This window comes from Mesoplodon mirus (genome assembly GCF_964341445.2).
Source record: "Mesoplodon mirus genome assembly, chromosome: 15".
NCBI lineage: Eukaryota > Metazoa > Chordata > Mammalia > Artiodactyla > Ziphiidae > Mesoplodon > Mesoplodon mirus.
In genome coordinates this window covers 10745336-10764885 of record NC_138991.1, presented here as the reverse complement: position 1 = coordinate 10764885, position 19550 = coordinate 10745336, and the positions used below count along the sequence as shown (strand labels likewise).

At 54.5% G+C, this 19550-nt stretch overlaps 1 protein-coding gene across 1 annotated transcript; it reads right to left on the bottom strand.

Moving 5' to 3' along the window:
• Positions 1–1006: 1006 nt before the first annotated feature.
• On the bottom strand, positions 1007–18338 carry KCNG1 (potassium voltage-gated channel modifier subfamily G member 1). The gene is made up of 3 exons (XM_082644589.1): positions 18228–18338; positions 6013–6812; positions 1007–2123 (listed from the first exon to the last, which is right to left on the bottom strand). The coding sequence occupies exons 2-3, from the start codon at positions 6784–6786 to the stop codon at positions 1353–1355; spliced, it is 1545 nt and encodes a 514-aa protein (XP_082500715.1). The 5' UTR covers positions 6787–6812; positions 18228–18338; the 3' UTR covers positions 1007–1352.
• Positions 18339–19550: the final 1212 nt, after the last annotated feature.

Here is a 19550-nt window from a genome sequence, read left to right as displayed (position 1 = left end):
GCGTGATGGATGCCGCTGTGGGTTTAGGCAGGATAGTCATGGGACCAGATTTGTTTTAGAGCTTGCTTTCCGCAGCTGGCCGGGGGGAGGGGCTGGGGCCAAGGCAGCAGGTGTCTGGGGTGGAGAAGCCAGCGATGCCGCGGTATCTGTGAGGCCGAAGGCAGGCGTGTGACCGCCACCTGGGCGCCAAGCCCCCTTTCCAGACTGGCACCGAGGGGCTCTGAACTCTGCAAGCAGAGTAAATCTGGTGGGCTGCCCTGGGGCTCCCTCTCTGCCTGGCACCATCCACACTGCATGAGATCGGGAGGTGTTCCTGGTCGGGTGGGTGCTCTGTAGGTCTTTGAGGGGCCCAGGGAGGCCTTTGGGGGCTTCAGACTATGCTCTCAGATGGCCCAGGAAACTGTGGTCCACCTTCCCAAAGCATCAACCTAATGTCATCTAGGTTTACATTTAGATTCAGATAAACCGTCTGAAGCATTTTTTTAAATTAAAATAAATGTGGCATAGAATAAAAAAATCCACACTATTTTTTTTTAAAGAGAAAATGAAGTGATTTCACCTTTGTAGTCAGCAATGCTGACTTGGTGTCTACTTGGCTGTTAGGGGTGCCTTGGGGGAAAAGTTGGAGAAACAGGCCTTAAGGTGCAAAAGAGGAGAACAGCAGATGGGAGAGAAGGAAAAAGGAGGGAAAGAGAGGCCTGGAGGTGGGAGGAATCAAAGAGAAAGAAGAGCGAGGGACTGCAGTCTTTACCAGCAGTTTCCCGAAGGTACCTGCCCTGTTTTCCTCCAACCCCACGGGGACCCCACCAAGCATGGAGGACCCAAGGAAACAGGCCCTTTTACTTCTGGTTCCCACACTGGCTGGCCTTGCTGGGAAGCGCCGTTTCCTCTCTTAAGAGAGCTCCATGGAAGGCTTTTTCTCTCTTTTTCACCGGTTTTCTTTAATTGCACATGATCCACACTAAAGACAGACGTGTAGCTGCTGATGTTTGTATTTTTTCTCTAGGCAGCCCCAGAAAGCAAGTCTTTGCTGGGCATGTTATTTACATGGTGGAAAGAACAAGCCATTTCCTTATTAGGAAACAGGCATCGGGGCTGGGGCGGGCGGGGGGACCGACAGGGCTGTGTGCTGGGCTTCACTTCTGGACTCTGAGGACCAGGGACCCCCTGCGGATGGATGCTGGGACATCCTCCCTGGGGCGTGGCTCGGTCACTCCTAGGCCAGGGCTGCGCTCAGAAGCAGCACGTGCCTTTGAAGGCTTCTGTAGTGATGGCGATAGCTTCAAGCCTCAGAGGGCGGGTAGGGCTGGGGGTGTCCTGGCGGTGGCGGTGGCGGGGTGTGTCCTCTGGGCTCAGTTGTTGTCTCTGGTGTCTGAGGAGGCACTTCCAAACAAGATGTCACTGTCGTGGGACACGCTGCTCAGCTGCGACTTGGTTTTGATGAGGAACTGGGTCCTCCGGAAGAGCACCCTCTCTTGCTCCTGCTTGAGCTCCAGGTAGGAGCGGGAGAAGGTGTGGAAGATGGAGGTCACGGGGAAGGCCATGAGGAGGATGCCGCTGAGGATGCTGCTGAGCGCCACCACCTGGCCAGGCGTGCTCCTGGGTACCATGTCGCCATAGCCCACAGTTGTCATGGTGATGACGGCCCACCAGTAGCAGGCAGGGATGCTGGTGAACTCGGGGCTATCGGCCATCTCGTTCTCGATGACGTAGAGGAGGGGGGCAAAGAGGGCGATGGCCACGCAGAGGAAAAGCAGCAGGAGCCCGAACTCGCGGGTGCAGCGGCGGGCCGTGAGGCCCAGCGTCTGCAGCCCCAGCGAGTGGCGGGCCAGGCGCATGACGTATAGGATACGCAGCGCCCGCAGGACCCGCAGCACCAGCCCCACCTTGTCCAGGTAGCTGTTGCCTGTGCTGGGCTTGCGGCGGTCCGCGGCGGCGCCGTCCACCAGCAGGGTGATGTAGTAGGGCAGGATGGCCACCATGTCAATCAGCGTCAGCGGGCTCCGCAGGAAGGCAAACTTGCTGGGCGCCTGGATGAGACGCAGGAGGAACTCGAGGGAGAACCAGCCCACACACACGGACTCCACGATGAAGATGTTGTGGCACATCTGGGAACACTGGCCCTGGGAGAGAGGGGAGAGGTCAGTGGTCCCACCAGCAAGGAGCGGGGGGCTCTGTCCTGGCTGGGCTTCCCGGGTGAAGGGTGGTCTGGGCGTGATGCCTGTCTGTGTCCTGCGGCCCTGAGTCCTCTCTTTCTCTGGTTATGCTCACTCCCTGGTTGATCCCGTGCAGACCTAGGGCTTGAAGTACCGTCTCAACACTGACCATTCCTAATCCCTCTCTAGCCCAGACCTCGCCCCTGAACTCCAGACCCCAGACGGGCTGCCTCCTGGGATGTCTGATAGGTGTCTCAAACTCATCATGTCCCGAAACGGGCTCCTGATTTCTTTCTTCTTAAAATTTATTTTTATTGAGATGTAATTGACATATAACATGGTGTACAAATGTAAGGTGTACAATGAGTTGATTTGATACCTTTATATATTGCAGTATGAATAATTATCGTTCTGTTTATTGTGTTGAGAACATTTAAGATCTAGTCTCTTTGGGCTCCTGATTGCCTGCCCACCTGCCCACCTGCGGATTCCCTTCTTAGCGCTCAGCAATCCCATTTCTCCGGGTGCTCAGGACAGACTTGGCCTCATCCTGACGCCTCCCCTGTAATCCTCATGAAATCCCACTGGTGCTTCATTTTAAATGATTCCAGAGTCAAAGCACTTCTCACTCTGTCCCCTGCCCCACCTGGGTCCAGCCACCGCCCTCTCTGACTTGCACAGTTGCAGGCACCTCCTCCCTGGGCTCCCTGGTCCCTGCAGTCCATTTCGCACACACAGCCAGAGGGACTCAGAACATGAATCGGATCCTGTCCCTCCTTGCTGAGCATCCTCTGTGGCTCCAAGAGATGGCTCAAGTCCCCCAGGGGCACAGGTGGCCAAGCCACCACCTCTCCCACTTCCTTGCCCCCTGCCTGCCTCGCTAAACTGCTCCAGCCCCACGGGCCTCCTCACTGCTCCTCCAACACCCCAGGCTCACCCCCAGCTCAGCGCTGACTTTTCTTGACTTTCCCTGCAGGATTCCTCTTCCCACAGACACCCGTATCTCTCTGCCCTCCCTTTCTCCAGCTCTTTACTTCTATATCACCTTCCCAGGGAGGGCTTTTGGGACCTGCCCTGTTTAAATGCCGCCCCCCACTTTGTCCAGTACCCCAATTCCCTTTATCTTGCTCTATTTGATCGTAATGCTCATCATCTTTTAATATGCTCAGTAAGTTACTTATTTACCATGTTTATCATCTGTCTCAGCCCTGCCTGCCTGTCCCACTGCCCCAGGAGACTGTAGCCCCACAGGGCAGGACAGTTTGTGTATTGTTCACTCTCAGGACCCCAGTTCCTGGAAAGGCCCAGCACACACCCAGTGATCAATTCATATTTGTTACCAGGATGGACGGAAGAGCCCTGGCCTGGTGTTTAGACGGGGTGTCAGGTGAAGGCCAGGCAGGCAAAGGGAAAACGGCGGAGGTGGCCCAGGTGGGGTGGAGGCCTGCTGGGGAGCGCAGCCATCTGGCTCATCGCCCCCTGATGGCTGTCCCAGGAGAACTCAGTCTTGAGGCTGCCTCACCAAGTTTTTCAAGAGAAGCTGGAAATTTGGAGTTTTACATGAAATCTCCTGGGTTTTAAATGTTGTGACAAGTTAATACAAAGAAAGCACTCCATGGTTCACTCAAACACATCTGTGCACTGCATCTGTCATGTGGGCTGCCAGCTTGTTGCTCTGGTCTGCAATACAACTGGACAGTGGACCGTCCCCAGTGAGTTTGGACCTCAACCTCAAAGGGGCCTTTAGCAGAGAGGGAAGGCACAAATGGTTCTACCTGGGCATCTTGTCGGTTCCTGGGACCTGCTCTGCTAGCTCTTTCTCTAGGAAATACGTGAGGGGCTGGAGAGATGAACTAGTACTCGGTGAGGCTTTGAGGTCTCAGACCTCTGGGACAGGAAGCCCCCTCCTCTGGGAAGCTTTCCTGGAGTGCTTCCCCTCCAAGTATCCCCAGCACAGTTGGTGGTCCTCTCACAAGAGCCCCCTTGGCTTGTGTGTCATACTTATGGTCACGGGGCTGTGACCTAGACCTGAGCTCCCTGAATCTGGAGATTCACTCTGGTCACCCTGTCTGCCCTGTGGAGCCTGAATACAGTAGGCACTTAAACGTGTGCTCAGGTGAAACAGTGAACCCCACTGGTCCCCCAAATGAAGCAGAAGAACAGCATTTTTACTGAGTCATGAAAAAGGCCGGGTATCTTTTTTTTTAAAGCAAATATCAGAAGTTGAATAAAACTGTGGCTTTGTTAGTATTTTCCTGATAAAATCAGTATTGTGTATGTTGGAGCCAAGAAGAAATCTACAGTAAATACAGGTGCTTCCAGACAGGTCTCAAATGACGGGCATTTTCTCTTTTTTTGGTAGGCATGTATAATCCTCACAGTGAGCACTTCCTGCACGCACATCGCCAGGCAATGTTCCAGTCACTTCCCATAGACCCATTCACTGAACCCTCAAGTGCTGTGAGGTGAGCCTGTTCACAGCCTCTTGGACATGTAGGGAAACTGAGGCACAGAGAGGTTAAGTAACTTGCCTACAGTTACACAGCCAGAGTGGACGAAGTGGGATTCAAATTCAGGCCGTCTGGCTCTAGCCCTGCCCCCTTCATTACTACCCCTTATGCTTCTCAAAAGTTCATTTTACTGGTTGAGTGCTGTTTTCTTAACACTGGTTTTTAAAATTCAATGTATTAAAAAAGAAGTGCCAGAAACTCCCTGGGAGTTATAAATGCAACACTATTGCTACTTTTTCCATGATATATGTGTGTGGAAAAACCCTCACGTGGTGAGTGGTTCTAATGTTTGATCAGAGAGTTCATGTAAAGCCCCTAGCTCATGCAGGGTACACGGCCAGTGCTCAATAAATGCTGGCGGGCATGATATTTATGTTGAGCTCCTACCACCATACTACCTATTTCTCCAATGCCTACACAATTTGCACCGTCTGAACCTTTTGGTCTGTCTTGAGACTTGCTTCCAGAACCCCTATGTATGGGGAAAGGGTCCCAACTCAAAGGCTGAGGGTCTCATACATAAGGAGGCTGAACTGTGGGGCTAGATGAGGTCTCAGGCTGCCATGTGGCACCCATACTTCCATGTTTAAGAACCAGACTAGGGACTCATTCAGACCTGCATCTGGGCAAGCTGCTTTGCCTCAGTGTTCTCAGCTGTCAAGTGGGTGTGAGAACACCTCCCATACCAGGATGCTGGAAGATTCGCTGAGAAGATAAGATGCAGAGTGGCAGCCCAGCCCTTGGCTCCTCTAGTAACTGCTGGCTAAGTGAGTGGTATCCCTGAGAATTGGACACACACCCCATCAGGCCCTGAAGTAGACACTTTGTGGGAATTCTCTTATTTAACAGAAAGAAATGCTCACTATCTGAGGTCATGTGCACACACACACACACATCTATCAATAAAACTCATATCCAGGACCCAAAAAAGCTTTCTGGGATATTTTCATGCAAGGGAATTAGGAAGGCTGAGAAAGGATGCAAGTTGGTGAAATAAATTTTGATGGTATATGTCATGTGCTTAGCTTGGGGCCAGGTACATCATAAATCACATCATCCATCCATCCATCCATCCATCCAACAGAGAGTGGCTGAGTTCCTCCTCCCTGCTGGACAATGTTGGGGGTGGGGGTGGGGCACAGCGCAGACCTGCACAGGCATGGAGCTTGTGTTTGAACGTGGAGACGGGCAACACCCATGTAAACACACTTATAAACAGATGTAAGCACAATGATGGACTGGGGTGCTGCTCAGCCAGTGCACTCAGGGAAGACCTCCTGGAGGAGGTGACAGTGCAGGTGAGAAGGCTGTGCACTTCTGGGAGAAGAGTGGTCCTGGGCTCTTACCTTCTCCTCCTCCTCCCTCAGGCTGGGTAAGGTGCTGATGGAGAGGTTGACGGCGGTGACGGTGACAAAGAGCACCGACAGGCAGGCGAACACCTTGCCGGGCAGCCCTGAGTGCGGCCTCTCTACCATGTCGCGCAGTCTCCGCATGCAGCGACCCAGGCGGCCCTCGCCCTCCGTGGGGCCCTCGCTCTCGTGGTCCTCGCTGTCCAGCGGGTCGTCCTCATCCTCCCTCTCCACCATCTCAGCGAACTCCTCGATCTTCTGCAGGTAGCGGCGCTTGCAGCAGCCGTCCAGGTGGTCCTCGGCGATGCCCCAGTAGAGCAGCTCCTCCTGGAAGGACAGGGCGCACATCTCCCGCAGCAGCCGCAGCTTGCCGGCCCTCAGGAAGGTCAGGATGGTGCCGAAGGCCCCCGGGTTGCGGTCGAAGAAGAACTCGTTGCAGGTGACGTCGTAGTCATCGCACACGTTGAGGATGTCATCGAAGTTGGTGCAGGCCTTGAGCTGGCCCAGCCGCGTTAGCGGGAACTCCTCCAGCGTGGTCCAGGGCAGCGAGTACTTGATGCCGCCCACGTTGATGATGATCTGGCGCCTGCGGTCCTCTGGCTGGCCGCCCTGGCGGGGCTCGTCTTGTGGCCGCAGCCGCTGGGCTCGGCGGTAGAAGACGCCCTTGAGTGATTGGCTTTGGGGGAAGAAGGCCGGGTGGAAGGAGGCATCGGAGGCACAGCTCAGCGCGCTGTAGTCGTAATCAGAATTGTCTCCTGGTAAGAGGGTCATTTTGGGCCTTCACATCCCTCTCGGGCCTGGGGGGAGAGGGGAGGAAAGACCCACAGTGACTCCTGAGTCTCCGCGGATGATGCTGATTCTGCAGATATTTACTGATCTGGACTGAATTGCGTTCCCCCCAATTCACAGGGGGAAGCCCTAACCTCCAGTGGGTTGGTATTAGGAGGTGGGGCCTTTGGGGGGTGATTAGGTTTAGATGAAATCATGAGGGTGGAGCCCCTGTGGTGGGATTAGTGCCCTTATAAGTAGAGGAAGAGACACTAGAGGTCCCATGTGAGGGCACAGTGAGAAGGTAGCCACCTGCAAGTCAGGAAGAGAGACCCCATCAGAACCCGACCATGCTGGCACCCTGATCTCAGACTCCCAGCCTCCAGAACTGTGAGTAATAAATGTCTGTCTGCTGTTGTGGTTACGAGCATAGATTTTGGAGCCACGTGGCCCGGGCAAGTTACTCGACCTCAATGTGTTTCAATTCCTCATCTGTAAAATGGGTATGACCATATGATCTACTTCATAGGATTACTGAGAGGATTCAATGAATTATGTACTGTCTGAGACCACTTAATACAGTGCCTGGGACATGGTAGGTACTCAGTACTTGCTGTCTACTATTATTTTTAAAATTATTTTATTTTGTTTATTTTTTTGGCCATACAATGTGGCTTGCAGGATGTCAGTTCCCTAACCAGGGATTGAACCCGGGCCATGGTGGTGAAAGTCTGGAATCCTAACCACTAGGCCACCAGAGAACTCCGACTGTCTACTATTCTTATTAGTATTTAACTCAAATGGACACCTTGTATTCCTTCCATACATGGAAAACTGCTATCACTTGCTATAAATCAGGGTCAATGTCCAAAAAATGCACAGTTATCACAACAGTGCCATGTTTGCTCATATATCAGTAAACATCATCTTGAGGATACAGGAATGAATTGGACAGGCATACTCACTCCTCTAGAAAGCCCTCCTTGGCTCTTCCAGCTAAATCGAATGTCAGCCCTCCCCCACCTGCCCAATTTATCTTCACTGCACTGGTCACCTGTTTTCGAATGATCTGCGTGCCAGCCTGGCTCCTTTAGTAGACTGCTTGCTCCCTGGGGGAAGAGTGTGCTTTACTCATCTCTGAATCCCTGTGCCCAGGAGTGTAAAAGCTCCAAGAAATGCTCAACAAATAAGTACGTTTCCTGTTGGTGAGGCCAACACGATGAGGGCACTTCTGAGAAACTGAGGTCAAAATCTCAGCTTCTATAGACTTCTTCCTTCCCAACCCTCAAAGCTAAGGGTTTGTGCCACTAGAATGAGATCGCTTATTCATTCGTAGCTCATGGGCTGCATTTGGTTCACAAATATTTTGCCTGGCTTGGAGAAGATTTTGAAAATGGAGACATTTCATGTAAAAATTCGTATATCTTGGTTTCTTTTGAAAAATCAGACTATCTGGTAATATTTGGCCCAAATTCCAGCTGAGAAATGACTGTCCCCTTTAGGCAGGGCATGAACGCTACAATCCACCACAGTCCCTAACCCTCGCTGTTGTCTTCCTTACACCCACTTTACTTCTCTCCTGTATGTTTCCTTCCTGGCCCCTGTAGGCATTTGAGTTTGAGACCCCTACATGACAGCAACAGAGCTCTCCAGAATTCAGCTGATCCAGGGAAAAGTAGTAAGAGTCTAATACTTCGCTTTTAAAAATCACCATTCCTCCCCCAGCTCAATTCCCCATGGATGCAAGCGGTACAAGCAAAGCCTATCAATTACAAATGGAAACCTATTTCCGATACCTGAGTGTCCATCTGTGCTATGGACATGTTCAGGGGAAACACATGCGGGTGCACACACATACACGCAGCCCTGCATGGATGAGAAACAGTGTTTTTTTTTTTTTCTTTTTTTTTTTTTGCAGTACATGGGCCTCTCACTGTTGTGGCCTCTCCCATTGCAGAGCACAGGCTCCGGACGCGCAGGCTCAGCGGCCATGGCTCACGGGCCCAGCCGCTCTGTGGCATGTGGGATCCTCCCGGACCGGGGCACGAACCCGTGTCCCCTGCATCGGCAGGCGGACTCTCAACCACTGCGCCACCAGGGAAGCCCGAGAAGCAGTGTTTGGCGGGAGCCACGGCGGTTTCCACATCTGAAAGGGGCGACTTCCTAACAGAAATTCTTTCACAAAAGCAAATCATCACTCCACTCATTTATCTTTGGGGCAAGCTATAGTTTCACAGATCAGGTTTTGGAAAACTAGGGTACACCCGTGTCTGAAAAAAATGATTTGATTTTAAAGAGTTGAGTGTTTTTAACTTCACCTAAAATTGGAACTCATCTCCTCAGGCAAAGCCTGCCAGAATCCCTTGAAGGAGAAAGATCGCTTTTAAGTGAGACCACTTTTCAGCTCTGCTGCTTTATCCAAAGACAAGAGGGAAAACGACATTCTGTTTGGCAAGAATAGTGATGAAGGCAAAGGAATATTCCTCTCATCCTGCAAGCCCTGGAGAGCTCTTGTGAAACCCCACATCTTTAATCACTTCTCTTCTTGCAGAATTTCTTCTTTCAACCCTCCTCGATTTCCCTCCAGCAGAAAGCTCCCTCAATTAACGATTCCTCATTCTTTTTCTCTCATGACCCATGTCAGTTGTGAGTTAAAGCCTCAGCCTCCCGTGTGGGAAGTTGTCCTGTCTCAGAGACTTGTTAGTATGGAGAGGAGAGAAAAAGCATGCTTCGTTCAGGCTGCTTGTATGCAGAGGGCCAGAGGGCCCTGGGGAGGCCCAGATGCTGGAATTTGCTAAGCGAGGGGTGGGCACACTTCTCCTGAGCCTTTGGTCTTGGGGTTACCCAGTCTGATGGGTGTGGGGTGAGAGTTCCTGCACACTAGAGTCTCGGGTGAGGATCATAGATCAAACAGGCTCCAAAGTCCTGCTTCTGGAATATAATGCTTCTTTTCACCCAGCCTGATACCCTCACAAAAAGGCTGATTTTTAAAAATTTCCCTACAGTGTTAGGTCTGTCAGTTCTCGAGCATGGTGAAATTCAATGATTTTGCCTCGTAGGGTCTATATGTCTACTTGGGAAGAGGAAGCCATTTGAGAAAGGGGCTCCAATGGTGGGGAAGAGGAGGAGGAGTCCTGAGGGAGCTGTCATTCATTCAGTCAACACTTATCATGTGTCGGACTGGGCTAGGTCTGGAGGCACCGCAGAGGACAAGACAGACCCAGCCCTGTCCTCACGGAGGTGACGTTCTAGTGGGGGAGACAGTCTCTAAATAAGTACACAGGCTGTAGTGAGTGTTGTGATGCAAACAGAACAAGGTGACAGATGGGAAATGACTGGGGGTCAATGTTAGCTGGAGGGCTGACTCAGGAGGGCTTCTTGGAGGAGGGGACCCTGGGGGGCAGAGCCAGCCCTGGGAGGACCTGGGGGAGGGTGTCTCAGGTGGTGGGAATGGAAAGAGCCTGCTCCCCGACCTGGGGATGGGCTTGGATGGTCAAAGACCAAAGTGAAGCCCGAGTGGCTGGGCAGAGTGAGTGAGGGGAAGGTAGGAGAAGATGTGTGTGGGGGCATCGGCAGGCATCAGACAGAGCTGGGGTTTATTCCTCGTGGGCGAGGCATCCTCAGGAGAAGATTCAGGCTGGGTTGGGGAGAGCAGGCTGGAAGCCCCTGTAGTCATTCTGGAAAGAGACCATCGAGGTTTGGATCAGTGGAGGGGTCTGGAGAATTGGATGGATTTGGGGTGGACTTTGGTGGAAGAGCTGACAGGACCTGCTGCAGGACTGGAGCGTGGTGAGGGGGAAAGACTAGGCTGCAGGATGATTCCAGTGGTGCCATTCACCCAGGTGACCGATAGGTGGTGCTGTGATGAGGCCTGAGTTAGAGGCAGCCTTTCCTGGCTGTGGGATGATGGACAGGAGAGGGTGTGGGCAAATCAGGGGGAGAGAGCAGGGATGGGGGCCTTGCACGTGGATGGATGGGTGGTGTCAGACCACCAAAGCTGACCTGATGATCATGTGTGGTCGGGGAGGGGATGGTATTAGCTGGTAGCTTTGACCTGGCTGGGCTGGGGTGGGCAGGAGGTCCAGGCTAGCAGAGATATGGCAAAGCCCAGAAGCCGGTATTTCCTGTGCTCAGTGCCCGCTGCCCAGCACCCACTTCCCTGCTGAAGCTGCACTCCACCCCAGGCCCAAGTGGTCAGTGTGGGTAGACACCACTAAGGGGGCTATGGTAGGCAGAGTAATACCCCCAATCCCCACCCTGCCCCACCCAAAAGATGTCCGTGTCCTTATCCGAACCCCTAGAACCTCTGAATATGTTAGATTATGTGGCAAGCAGGAATCAAGCTTACAGATGGAAATAAGGGTGCTAATCAGCTTCCTTTGAGGTGGGAAGATTTTCCTGGATTCTCTGGGGCCTCCATGCAACCACAAGAGTCCTTAAAAGATGGCAGAGGGAGGTAGGAGGGTGCATCAGAGTGATGCAACGCTGCGAGAAAGACCTGACTGGCCAATGCTGGCTTTGAAGATGGACGGGGCCATGGGCCAAGGAAAGCAGGCAGCCTCTGGAAGCCAACACAGGCAAAGAATGGACTCTCCCCAAGACCCTCCAGAAAGGAACACAGCCTGCCCACACCTTTATTTTAGTCCTGTAATGCCCATTTGAGATCTCTCTTCTCCAGAAGTGTGAGGTAGTAAGTTCGTGGTTTCTAAAATTATTAACTTTTTTTTTGGAGTATAGTTGATTTACAATGCTGTGAAGTTCGTGTTGTTTTAAACCACTCAGTTTGTGGTGATCTGTTAGAGTAGCAATAGGAGACAAATACAGGGGATGTTGAGAAAAAGCTGGTTAGACTCCAGCTTGGGGGGCAACTTGCTGACTACCCCAAGACGGGGAAGCAGAAGAGCCCACTAGCTCTGAAGTCTGAACATCTGGGTTCAAGCCCAGTCGCTCTGTGACTTTGGAAAAGTCCTGTCCTGCCTCTGAGATGCAGTTTCCTTTTCTGTAAAATGGGAATATGAGTCGCTCCAACCTCCCTGAGTTATGCTGAGGACTAAAGCAGATTTCACAGGTGATGTGCTTGGCCCAATGCCTGACACCCTGTGGACCCTCAGTGGGCCTGCTGTATTATTATTAGCTATGGGGGGGTTTGTCATCCTCCCCCTCCACCAGCCAACTGTGACTCCTCTCTTGACCTGATCAAGCAGGACTGGAACCCAGCATTTTCTGACCCCCAGAGCCCATTGCTGGAGGGAGTGAAGTCTGGTATAGCCTCTGGGAAAGCCATCAGGGGTACTGAGGGGAATGTACCTTATGACCCAGGAAACCCACTCTTTGGTATATTCCTCCGACCTGGGTCCATAGGGGGTGTGACAGACATGGTCTGTAATGTATTATTTACACTCAAATAGCTGACTCAGCATCTGCTTCTGGGGACTCATATCTAAGCGAGGAACAAGGCACAAGAATGTGCAGCTTGTGCTGCTTTGGCGCCAGGAGGTCTGCCAGTGTCCCTCCCAGGGTGGAAATGAACAAGCGATGCAGATGGCGGATGCCTGGAGGTGGCACAGGAATTAGAAGCAACGGACTAGATGTAGGTTTAGCGGCACATTTAGATCTTAAAAACATGGTGCCGAGTGGAAAAAGAAACAGAAGTTTATAGCACTATGCTATTTATGTAAATGAACACACACACAACGTTACATATTTTACAAAGACTTGAGCACATGTAAGGACCTCTATCAACCACAGGGAGGGTGCCTGGGAGGGCAGGGGGAGGGGAATAAGTGTGGGGATTGGAATGAAGGGAACAGTGCCTAAGGTGGCCTGGCACAGGCCAGGGATGAAGAGTGGTATGAAGTAGAGTGTGGTTAGCACAACCCTGGGTTTTAATCCAGGGTTTAGAAAAAAGAAGAATACGAAAAAAATCAAGCCACTGCATTCAGAATCTCCCTGGACTCAGTGGAGTTAAGATTCCCAGGCCCCTCCCCAGAGCCTCTCCATCAGAATCCCCAAGGGGGAGGCCCAGGAATTGGCATTTTCTTAGGCTCCCTGAGAGCCTGCTGACATTTGAGAGAGAGGAAAAGGAGGGGCCAGGAAAGCCTGCAGACCCTCTAGCCGCTCTGGGCTTTGGCAGGAAGCCTCCTGCCCAACTGCTCAATCTCCTTGGGGTTCCGGAAGGCTCTGTGGATCCCACGCTAGGGGAGCTTCACTGGAGAAGTGGAGACCCTCTGTTTAGAGAGAAAAACCTTCTGCCCTGGGGCTGCCTTGATCAAATGCCCTTTTGTGAGCCCACAGATCCGATGACACTCCCCATGCAATTTCTTTTCCTTCTTCCTGGGAGAAAGATGATGTTCATGGGCTATGATGGACGGCTGAGTATACATTTCCAAAGAGAAGTGAGCACTGAAGCCAGGAGGAGTTCTGGGGGGCAGCCCTCCCCCCCCACCATGAGGCTGCTCTGTGGTCAGCATCTGACTGAGGGTGGGGTGCAGGGCCTGGCGGGTAGGACTCAGGCATGGGGAGCAGGATGGGAGGAAGGTCTAAGTCAGCTTGCCTGGCTGTTACTGCTGCTTTTGTTAATACCCATTCGGCCTGATACAGTCGTCTGCACCTACTGAGGCGCGGCCCTCTTCTGGGCCTGTTTCCCCCTATAAAGTTGGGATAAGTGTGCCGACCTTACCGGGCTGTTATGAGGATGTGATGAATGGAGGTTTGCTGCAGGCCTGATCACTGTCACTTGATCTCTCATCCCCACGGCCACATCCCATCAAGGGCAGGAAGGATTCCACAAACTGTTATGTGCTGATGCCAACTGCTAAGACACCTCTTGGGTCTCTCCAGGGTTTTGACAAACTGCTGTCCTCTCTCGACTCCACTCTTCCAGTCCTAGGCGTGTCCCTCTTCTGAGCAGGAGCGGGGAATGCAGAGAGAGCACCAACCACTCACAGTGCTGTAGCAACACACGTCACAGCCTCCCATAATCACACACTAGGCGCCAGGCGCTGTGGAAGAGCCTTAACTGTGCGAGCCCACGTCCTTCCCTAAGAGGCAGGTGTTACTATGAACTCCCCCATTTTACAGATGAGGAAGTTGAGGCTTTGAGAAGTGAAAACCCAGGACTCTGGTGATGAAACCAGACTCCAACTAGGTCTGTGGGATTCTGAGCAAACCTCTCTGACTCTGCATTTTACTGGGCCCCTGCATTGCTCATTCCTGGTGGAGTGGGGAGGGTGTCCAGCACCAGAAGCAAGCCAGGGACGGGGTCTCTCGTCTCTATTTTCTATGCACAAGCTTTTGAAAAGTCTTTGCGGATGGGGAGAAGCGGGCAACTGCCCATAGCTGGGGAAACATCTTTATTCCTACTGCGTATTTGCACAAGAGGAGAGTAAGAAATCAACAAAACTCCTGCTTGCGTCAAGTTCCCAGTTGCCATTTTGGTCTCCGGCCAAACTCTCCTATGGTGTAGACAGGCACCAGCCAGGGGTGAGGGTGTGGCCTCTGGACCACGCTGCCTGGCTCACCATTTACCACCTGTGCAGCCCTCTGCAAATAACTTCACCTCTCTGTGCTTGAGTGTCCTCAGCTGTAAAGTGGGGGTAATCATCATCAAACTCTCCTCCTAAGTGCCTGGAGCCATGCCTGGCACATTAGAAGGGCTCTGTGCTTGCTACAATGGCTTCTGCACAGCACTCTTGGCACCTCCCCTGCCCGCTCCTCCCCTCGCATTTCCTTTCTCAGAGGAGGAACGTGAAGCAGACAACTCCTTCCAGAGGGCTGGACCTCAGTGCCGCCTCTCCATCTCACCTGGCACTGAAGTCAAGTCACTAGCTTGGCTGGGCCTCAGTTTCCCCGTCAGCAATGTAAACTGATGAGGCACGTTCCTGTGCTTGGTAGAATAGTGGCCTCCCAAAGATGCCCATGTCCCAAGCCCTGGATGGAACCTGTGAATATGTTACCTAACATGGCCAAAGAGATTATGCTGCTGTGATTAAACCGAGGGCCTTGAGATGGGGAGATGACCCTGGATCGACCGGTGGGCCCAATGTCACACAAGGGTCCTTATAAGAGGGAGGCAGGAGGATCAGAGTCAGAGAAAGAGATGTGATGACAGAAGCAGAGGTTGGAATGATGTGAAGCCAGGAAGGCAGGCAGCCTCCAGCAGCCGGGAAAGGCAGAAACGGATTCTCCCCCCAGAAGGAACACAGCTCTGATGCCCCCTTGATGTTAGCCCAGTGAGACCCATTTGGACTTCTGACCCCCCCAAACTGTAAGGTAATAAATTTGTGGCTTTCCGCCACTAAATCAGTGGTAATAGGTGGCAGTAAGAAATGAACCAAGTGCAATGCAACTCTCTTAAAAAAAAAAAAAAAAAGCAGTTTTTCCTGAGCTCCTCGGTCTTTGGTTTCTTTCTGCCCACCCCGCTCCACACCTGCCAACTTGTGTGATCCCCTGACCTTGATCGGGTGTCGAGGGCATCCCACTGATCTCTCCATGCAGCCCTTCCCCTGCCGGTGCAGCTTCATCAGTCAGGGTTAGGGCTCCTGGCTGGGCTGACTCAGAGGTGGGTCACGCCGCATTAATCCTCAATTAAAACGTTAATCAAAACAGATCCAGCCATTAGGCTGGCCCAGGTCCTGACATGCTGGACCTCTGTGGGATGCTGTGCCCGCGTGGGGGATCCGCCTTCCTTGGTTCCCTCCTGTCCTCCCTCGTTACAATCCAACCATGCTGGACCTCAGCCCTGCTTCCTGCGAGCTGCGGCCCAAGTCACTGGGGTGGGGGGGCTATGTGCTGGGAGATGGGCGCTTTCCTCCACCCCGCCACACCCAAAGAGAGAACATGCCGGAGACGCCCCTCCCCCAGACAGAGGCCGCCTCTGGAGCCTCCCTGCTCTGCTTCTGGCAAAATAACAGTTTGCCTTCTACCAGGAGCGGATTTGGGGTGGAAGCCGGAAGGTCCGTTTCTCTTTGCCTCCTTGCAGCTCCCCAATTTGGGAACACAGGCGTAAGCAGAGGCACAGGCTTGGAGAGCAGTGAGGACCTTGGGGCAGCAGGAAGGGGACACCGGCTTAAACAATCCCTCGTTTCTTCTTCCTTAGCAAGTGTTGAGGCCAGGTGTCTGGGGTCAGCTGCGCTGGGGAAGGCAGGAAGGAACGAGGGAGAGCATGGCGTGCCCGCCCGGCCGGGGAGACGCAGGTGTGAGGCTGTGACCACAGGGCAGGGAAGAGCTGAGGCGCCATTCGGATCCCATCTGGAGCACATTCACTCCATGTTCTGACTTCCGTCAGTCAAATAAATACTGGCGGCTATGGAACAAAAGTGGCCAGCAGGGATTGAGTGCTTGCAGCTAGACTTTCTTGTCCCCCCCTTTATATTAATTCTCTTTAGAGTGGCTTCTCCAGCCACCATTTTCCACCCAGGGGCTCCATGTCTGGGTTTAATGAGCCAACCAAGAGTGGATTCCCAGACCCTATATCTTTGGCAACTGGAAATGTTGACTCTTCCTCACATACTCGGAAGGGGGATGTGGAGAAAAGATGGCCCAGTCAAGACACCTTTTAGGGGTCCAGGGGGTTAATTCCTTAGTCTCGGTTTGAGTCTCTCAGCCCTACATCCAGGCCACATCTCTCTGCTCTTCTGATCCCTGGGGCATCTCCCTCATCTCTTGCCAGAGCCCAGCTGTGTGGCTGGTGCAGAGAATTCAGAATGGCAGTGGGACAGGAGCTTAGCCCCCAGATCTGCCCCAATCAGACTCCAGGACTCCCCCAGCCTGGGTTCTCAAGGCTTGGGACAGGAATCAGGGCTGCCTTGTTTCTAGCACACTCACAGTCCCCTGTGGGTTTGGAGTGGGTCCCATGACAGACATCTTTCCACTGGAACGGGCTGGCTTAGGGAATGACTGGTGAGGGCAATCCCCAGGGGCCATCCTCACCTGTCTTTCAGACACACCCTCCCTCCCTCCCTCCCCGCTCGGCAGGTGCCTCTGCAGAGCTCCAAGACAGAGGACACAGGGTCAAGCTCAGGTCTGACGGGTTCTGAGAAGTCCACTCAAGACAGCCAGCATGTCCTGGCTACCTGCCCCTCCCCTGGCTCCAGCACTGGGGCTGGAGGCTCCAGCGGTGCCAAATCTGCCTTGGAAACGTGCCCCGGGGGGGCTCCCTGAAATGACTCTGACTGCAGTCATGTGTGTGGGTATCAAACACACCCTAGTGAATAAACCTCTGCTTAGATTCATAGAGTCAGAAGCAGCCCCTCCCCCCTTAACACACACACAATGAATCAGAGCAGCTCCTGCTCCCTTCTCCCACCTCCCCTGCATTTGTCTTGAGGGGTCAGCAAACGGGGTCTCTGTGTCCATCTCGTTCTCCTTGGTGACTTTGGTGCCTGGCACCCTGTATGTACTTAAGAAGAGCAAGTGCTTATGAAAATGCCTGCTGAATGGACAACTTAACTAATACACCCCATCGGTGGGAGCCTCCCTTCATCGGTATGGTTGTGTTTCTCAGCCCCCCTCCCCACTACCACCTTCCCCTAAAGAGCTTTTTAAAGACCTTTTCTTCTTATCCAACAACCTATTCCAGCCTCCCCTCCTCCCCTTGAGAATGAATGCAGTAGGCGAACCAAGGAAAGGCCGTTCTGCAACCTGTCCAGTGACATTCTGCCTACACACATGGGGAGGGGGGATGTTCTCCAAGCTGCAAGCTGGCTTCCATCCTCTCCTGCCCCCATCCCATCCCTCTCCTTCACGGTTCTCTCCTCAGCACAGTGCCTCAGTAACTGTTAAATGAATGAAATAATGAACGTTGGGCACTTGGCATGGTGAGCTGTGCGCAGTAGGTGCTCAACCAATCTTTGTCCAATCCATGAATGAATGAATGAACTTCTCTCTTTTCCTTCCTCATCCGAAGACTCCAACCCATCCAGGCTGAGACCCTTCTGGGTAGGGAGCCCCGGAGGCTAAGGAGTCCCCAGAGCCCAGCACACAGTGGGCGCTCAATAAAAGCTTGTGGCGTTAATGAGTGACTCAATAAAGCCCACTGACAGGATGCTCCCTTCGGTGCCTAAGGATGGAGTGAATGAGCAAGTGACAGACGCCCCCCCTACCACCTCCCCCCAACACTCTCTCTTCCCTGGATCCTCCCGCGAGACGGCGAGAAACCTCTGCCACAGCCGGGATGTGCTCCCCACCCCTGCCCTGTCACTTCGCACCCCGGGGACCCCTGGGAAGAAAAGAAGCTGGACCCGCACCATGACCGGGGCGAGAGCGCTCCACCCCGCCGCCCGCAACTGTTCCCGGGTCCTCTGTCGTCCCGGCCGCCCCCCTCAGTGGCTTTCGGGGTCCCCTCTGGGGCGCCGGGGCCACAGCCACGTGCATCTCCCCCCACCGGAGCCCGAGTCCGCCAGTCCGGCGGTGCTCGGAGAGGCTGCAGCGCGCCAAGTTCCCACCTCAAGTTCGCGGCACAGCGTCCCCACCGCGGAGTTGGCCGGTCCGCGGCTCGCCGGCAGGTCCCGGCGAGGACACGACCAGGGGCTGGAAGCCACCCGCGCCACCTCCCGGAGCCGCCGGCAAACTTCGGCCCCCGGGCCCCGCTCGGCTCCGGCACTCGGACCCAGGGCCACCGGCCTCTGCCTCCCGGTCCCCGCCGGGCTCCGAGTGCGCCGGGAGCGCCGCGAGGCAGCCGCCGAGGGAGGAGGGAGGGAGCGGGGCGGGAGGCGGGCCGGAGGGAGGGGCGGCGCTCGGGGAGGGGAGCGCGGGCGGCGGCGGCGGCGGGGAACGCGGGGGCCACGCGGCGCCGACCCCAGGCGTCCGGGCGGCCCAGGGCTGGGCTCGGGCCCTCGGATGTGCAGCGCTCGGCTGGGCGCCTTCCCGATCCCCGGCCCGGACCGCACGAGCCGAACGCCCAGTCGCCGCCCTCTCCCCTTTCCCCGCCCTCCCGCCCGCCTGCCCTCGTGGTCCCCGCGTTCCGCTGCCCTCGGGATGCGCTCGCCCCGCCGCGCGCCAGCTTCATGGCGTCAGGTGCTTCCCCCGGAGGTTCTAGTGCCCGCTGGCCCTGGACCCCTCGCGTCACTGCCCCAGGCGCCAACGTGCCACGTAAAGTCTCCACGCTCCGCTGCCCCGGGGCCGCACGCACCACGCGCCCGGTCTTGTGCTTCTCCCTGGAGGTCCGAGTGCGCCGTTGCCCTTGGGCCCCTCGTGCCACTGTCGGCCAGGGGACCGCACGCGCCTTGCGGCGTCAACTTCTTAGGGACAGCACGTGCTACGCCAGGTGCCTTTCCCTCCAAGTCCCTGTGCGCCACCGGCCCGGAGTCCGCGTGGCCCAGCTGCCAGCACCCCCAGCCGACGCGGGGCACTCGGACCGGGTCCTGGGGTCCCGAGCCGGCTGAGAGCGACGCCTCGCCTCGGAATTGGTAGGAGTCGCGCTTTTGCTGGGGGTTGGGTTGGAGGGCTCTGCCCGAGAGAGGGCGCCACCGCAGAGCCGGCCTTTTAGGGTCGCTGGCCTCGCACCCCGCTTTCCTCTTTTCCTTCCAGTCTTTACCACCCTATCTCACCATCAGAGAACCCAGCAAGGCCGTGAAGAAACCCTGCCCTGAGCCCGGCCTGTGGCCTTCTCCTCAGGGGTGGGGAGCAGGCGCCGGAGCTGGGAGTGCTGCTCTTTCTGGGACTGCGTGAAGAGGAATAGGGTTAGGGTGTCACGGCTCACCGGTGCCGCAGAGGCCACCGCCACAAGGAGCTGCCCCCAAGAACTCACTTTCTGTTGGGAGACAGGC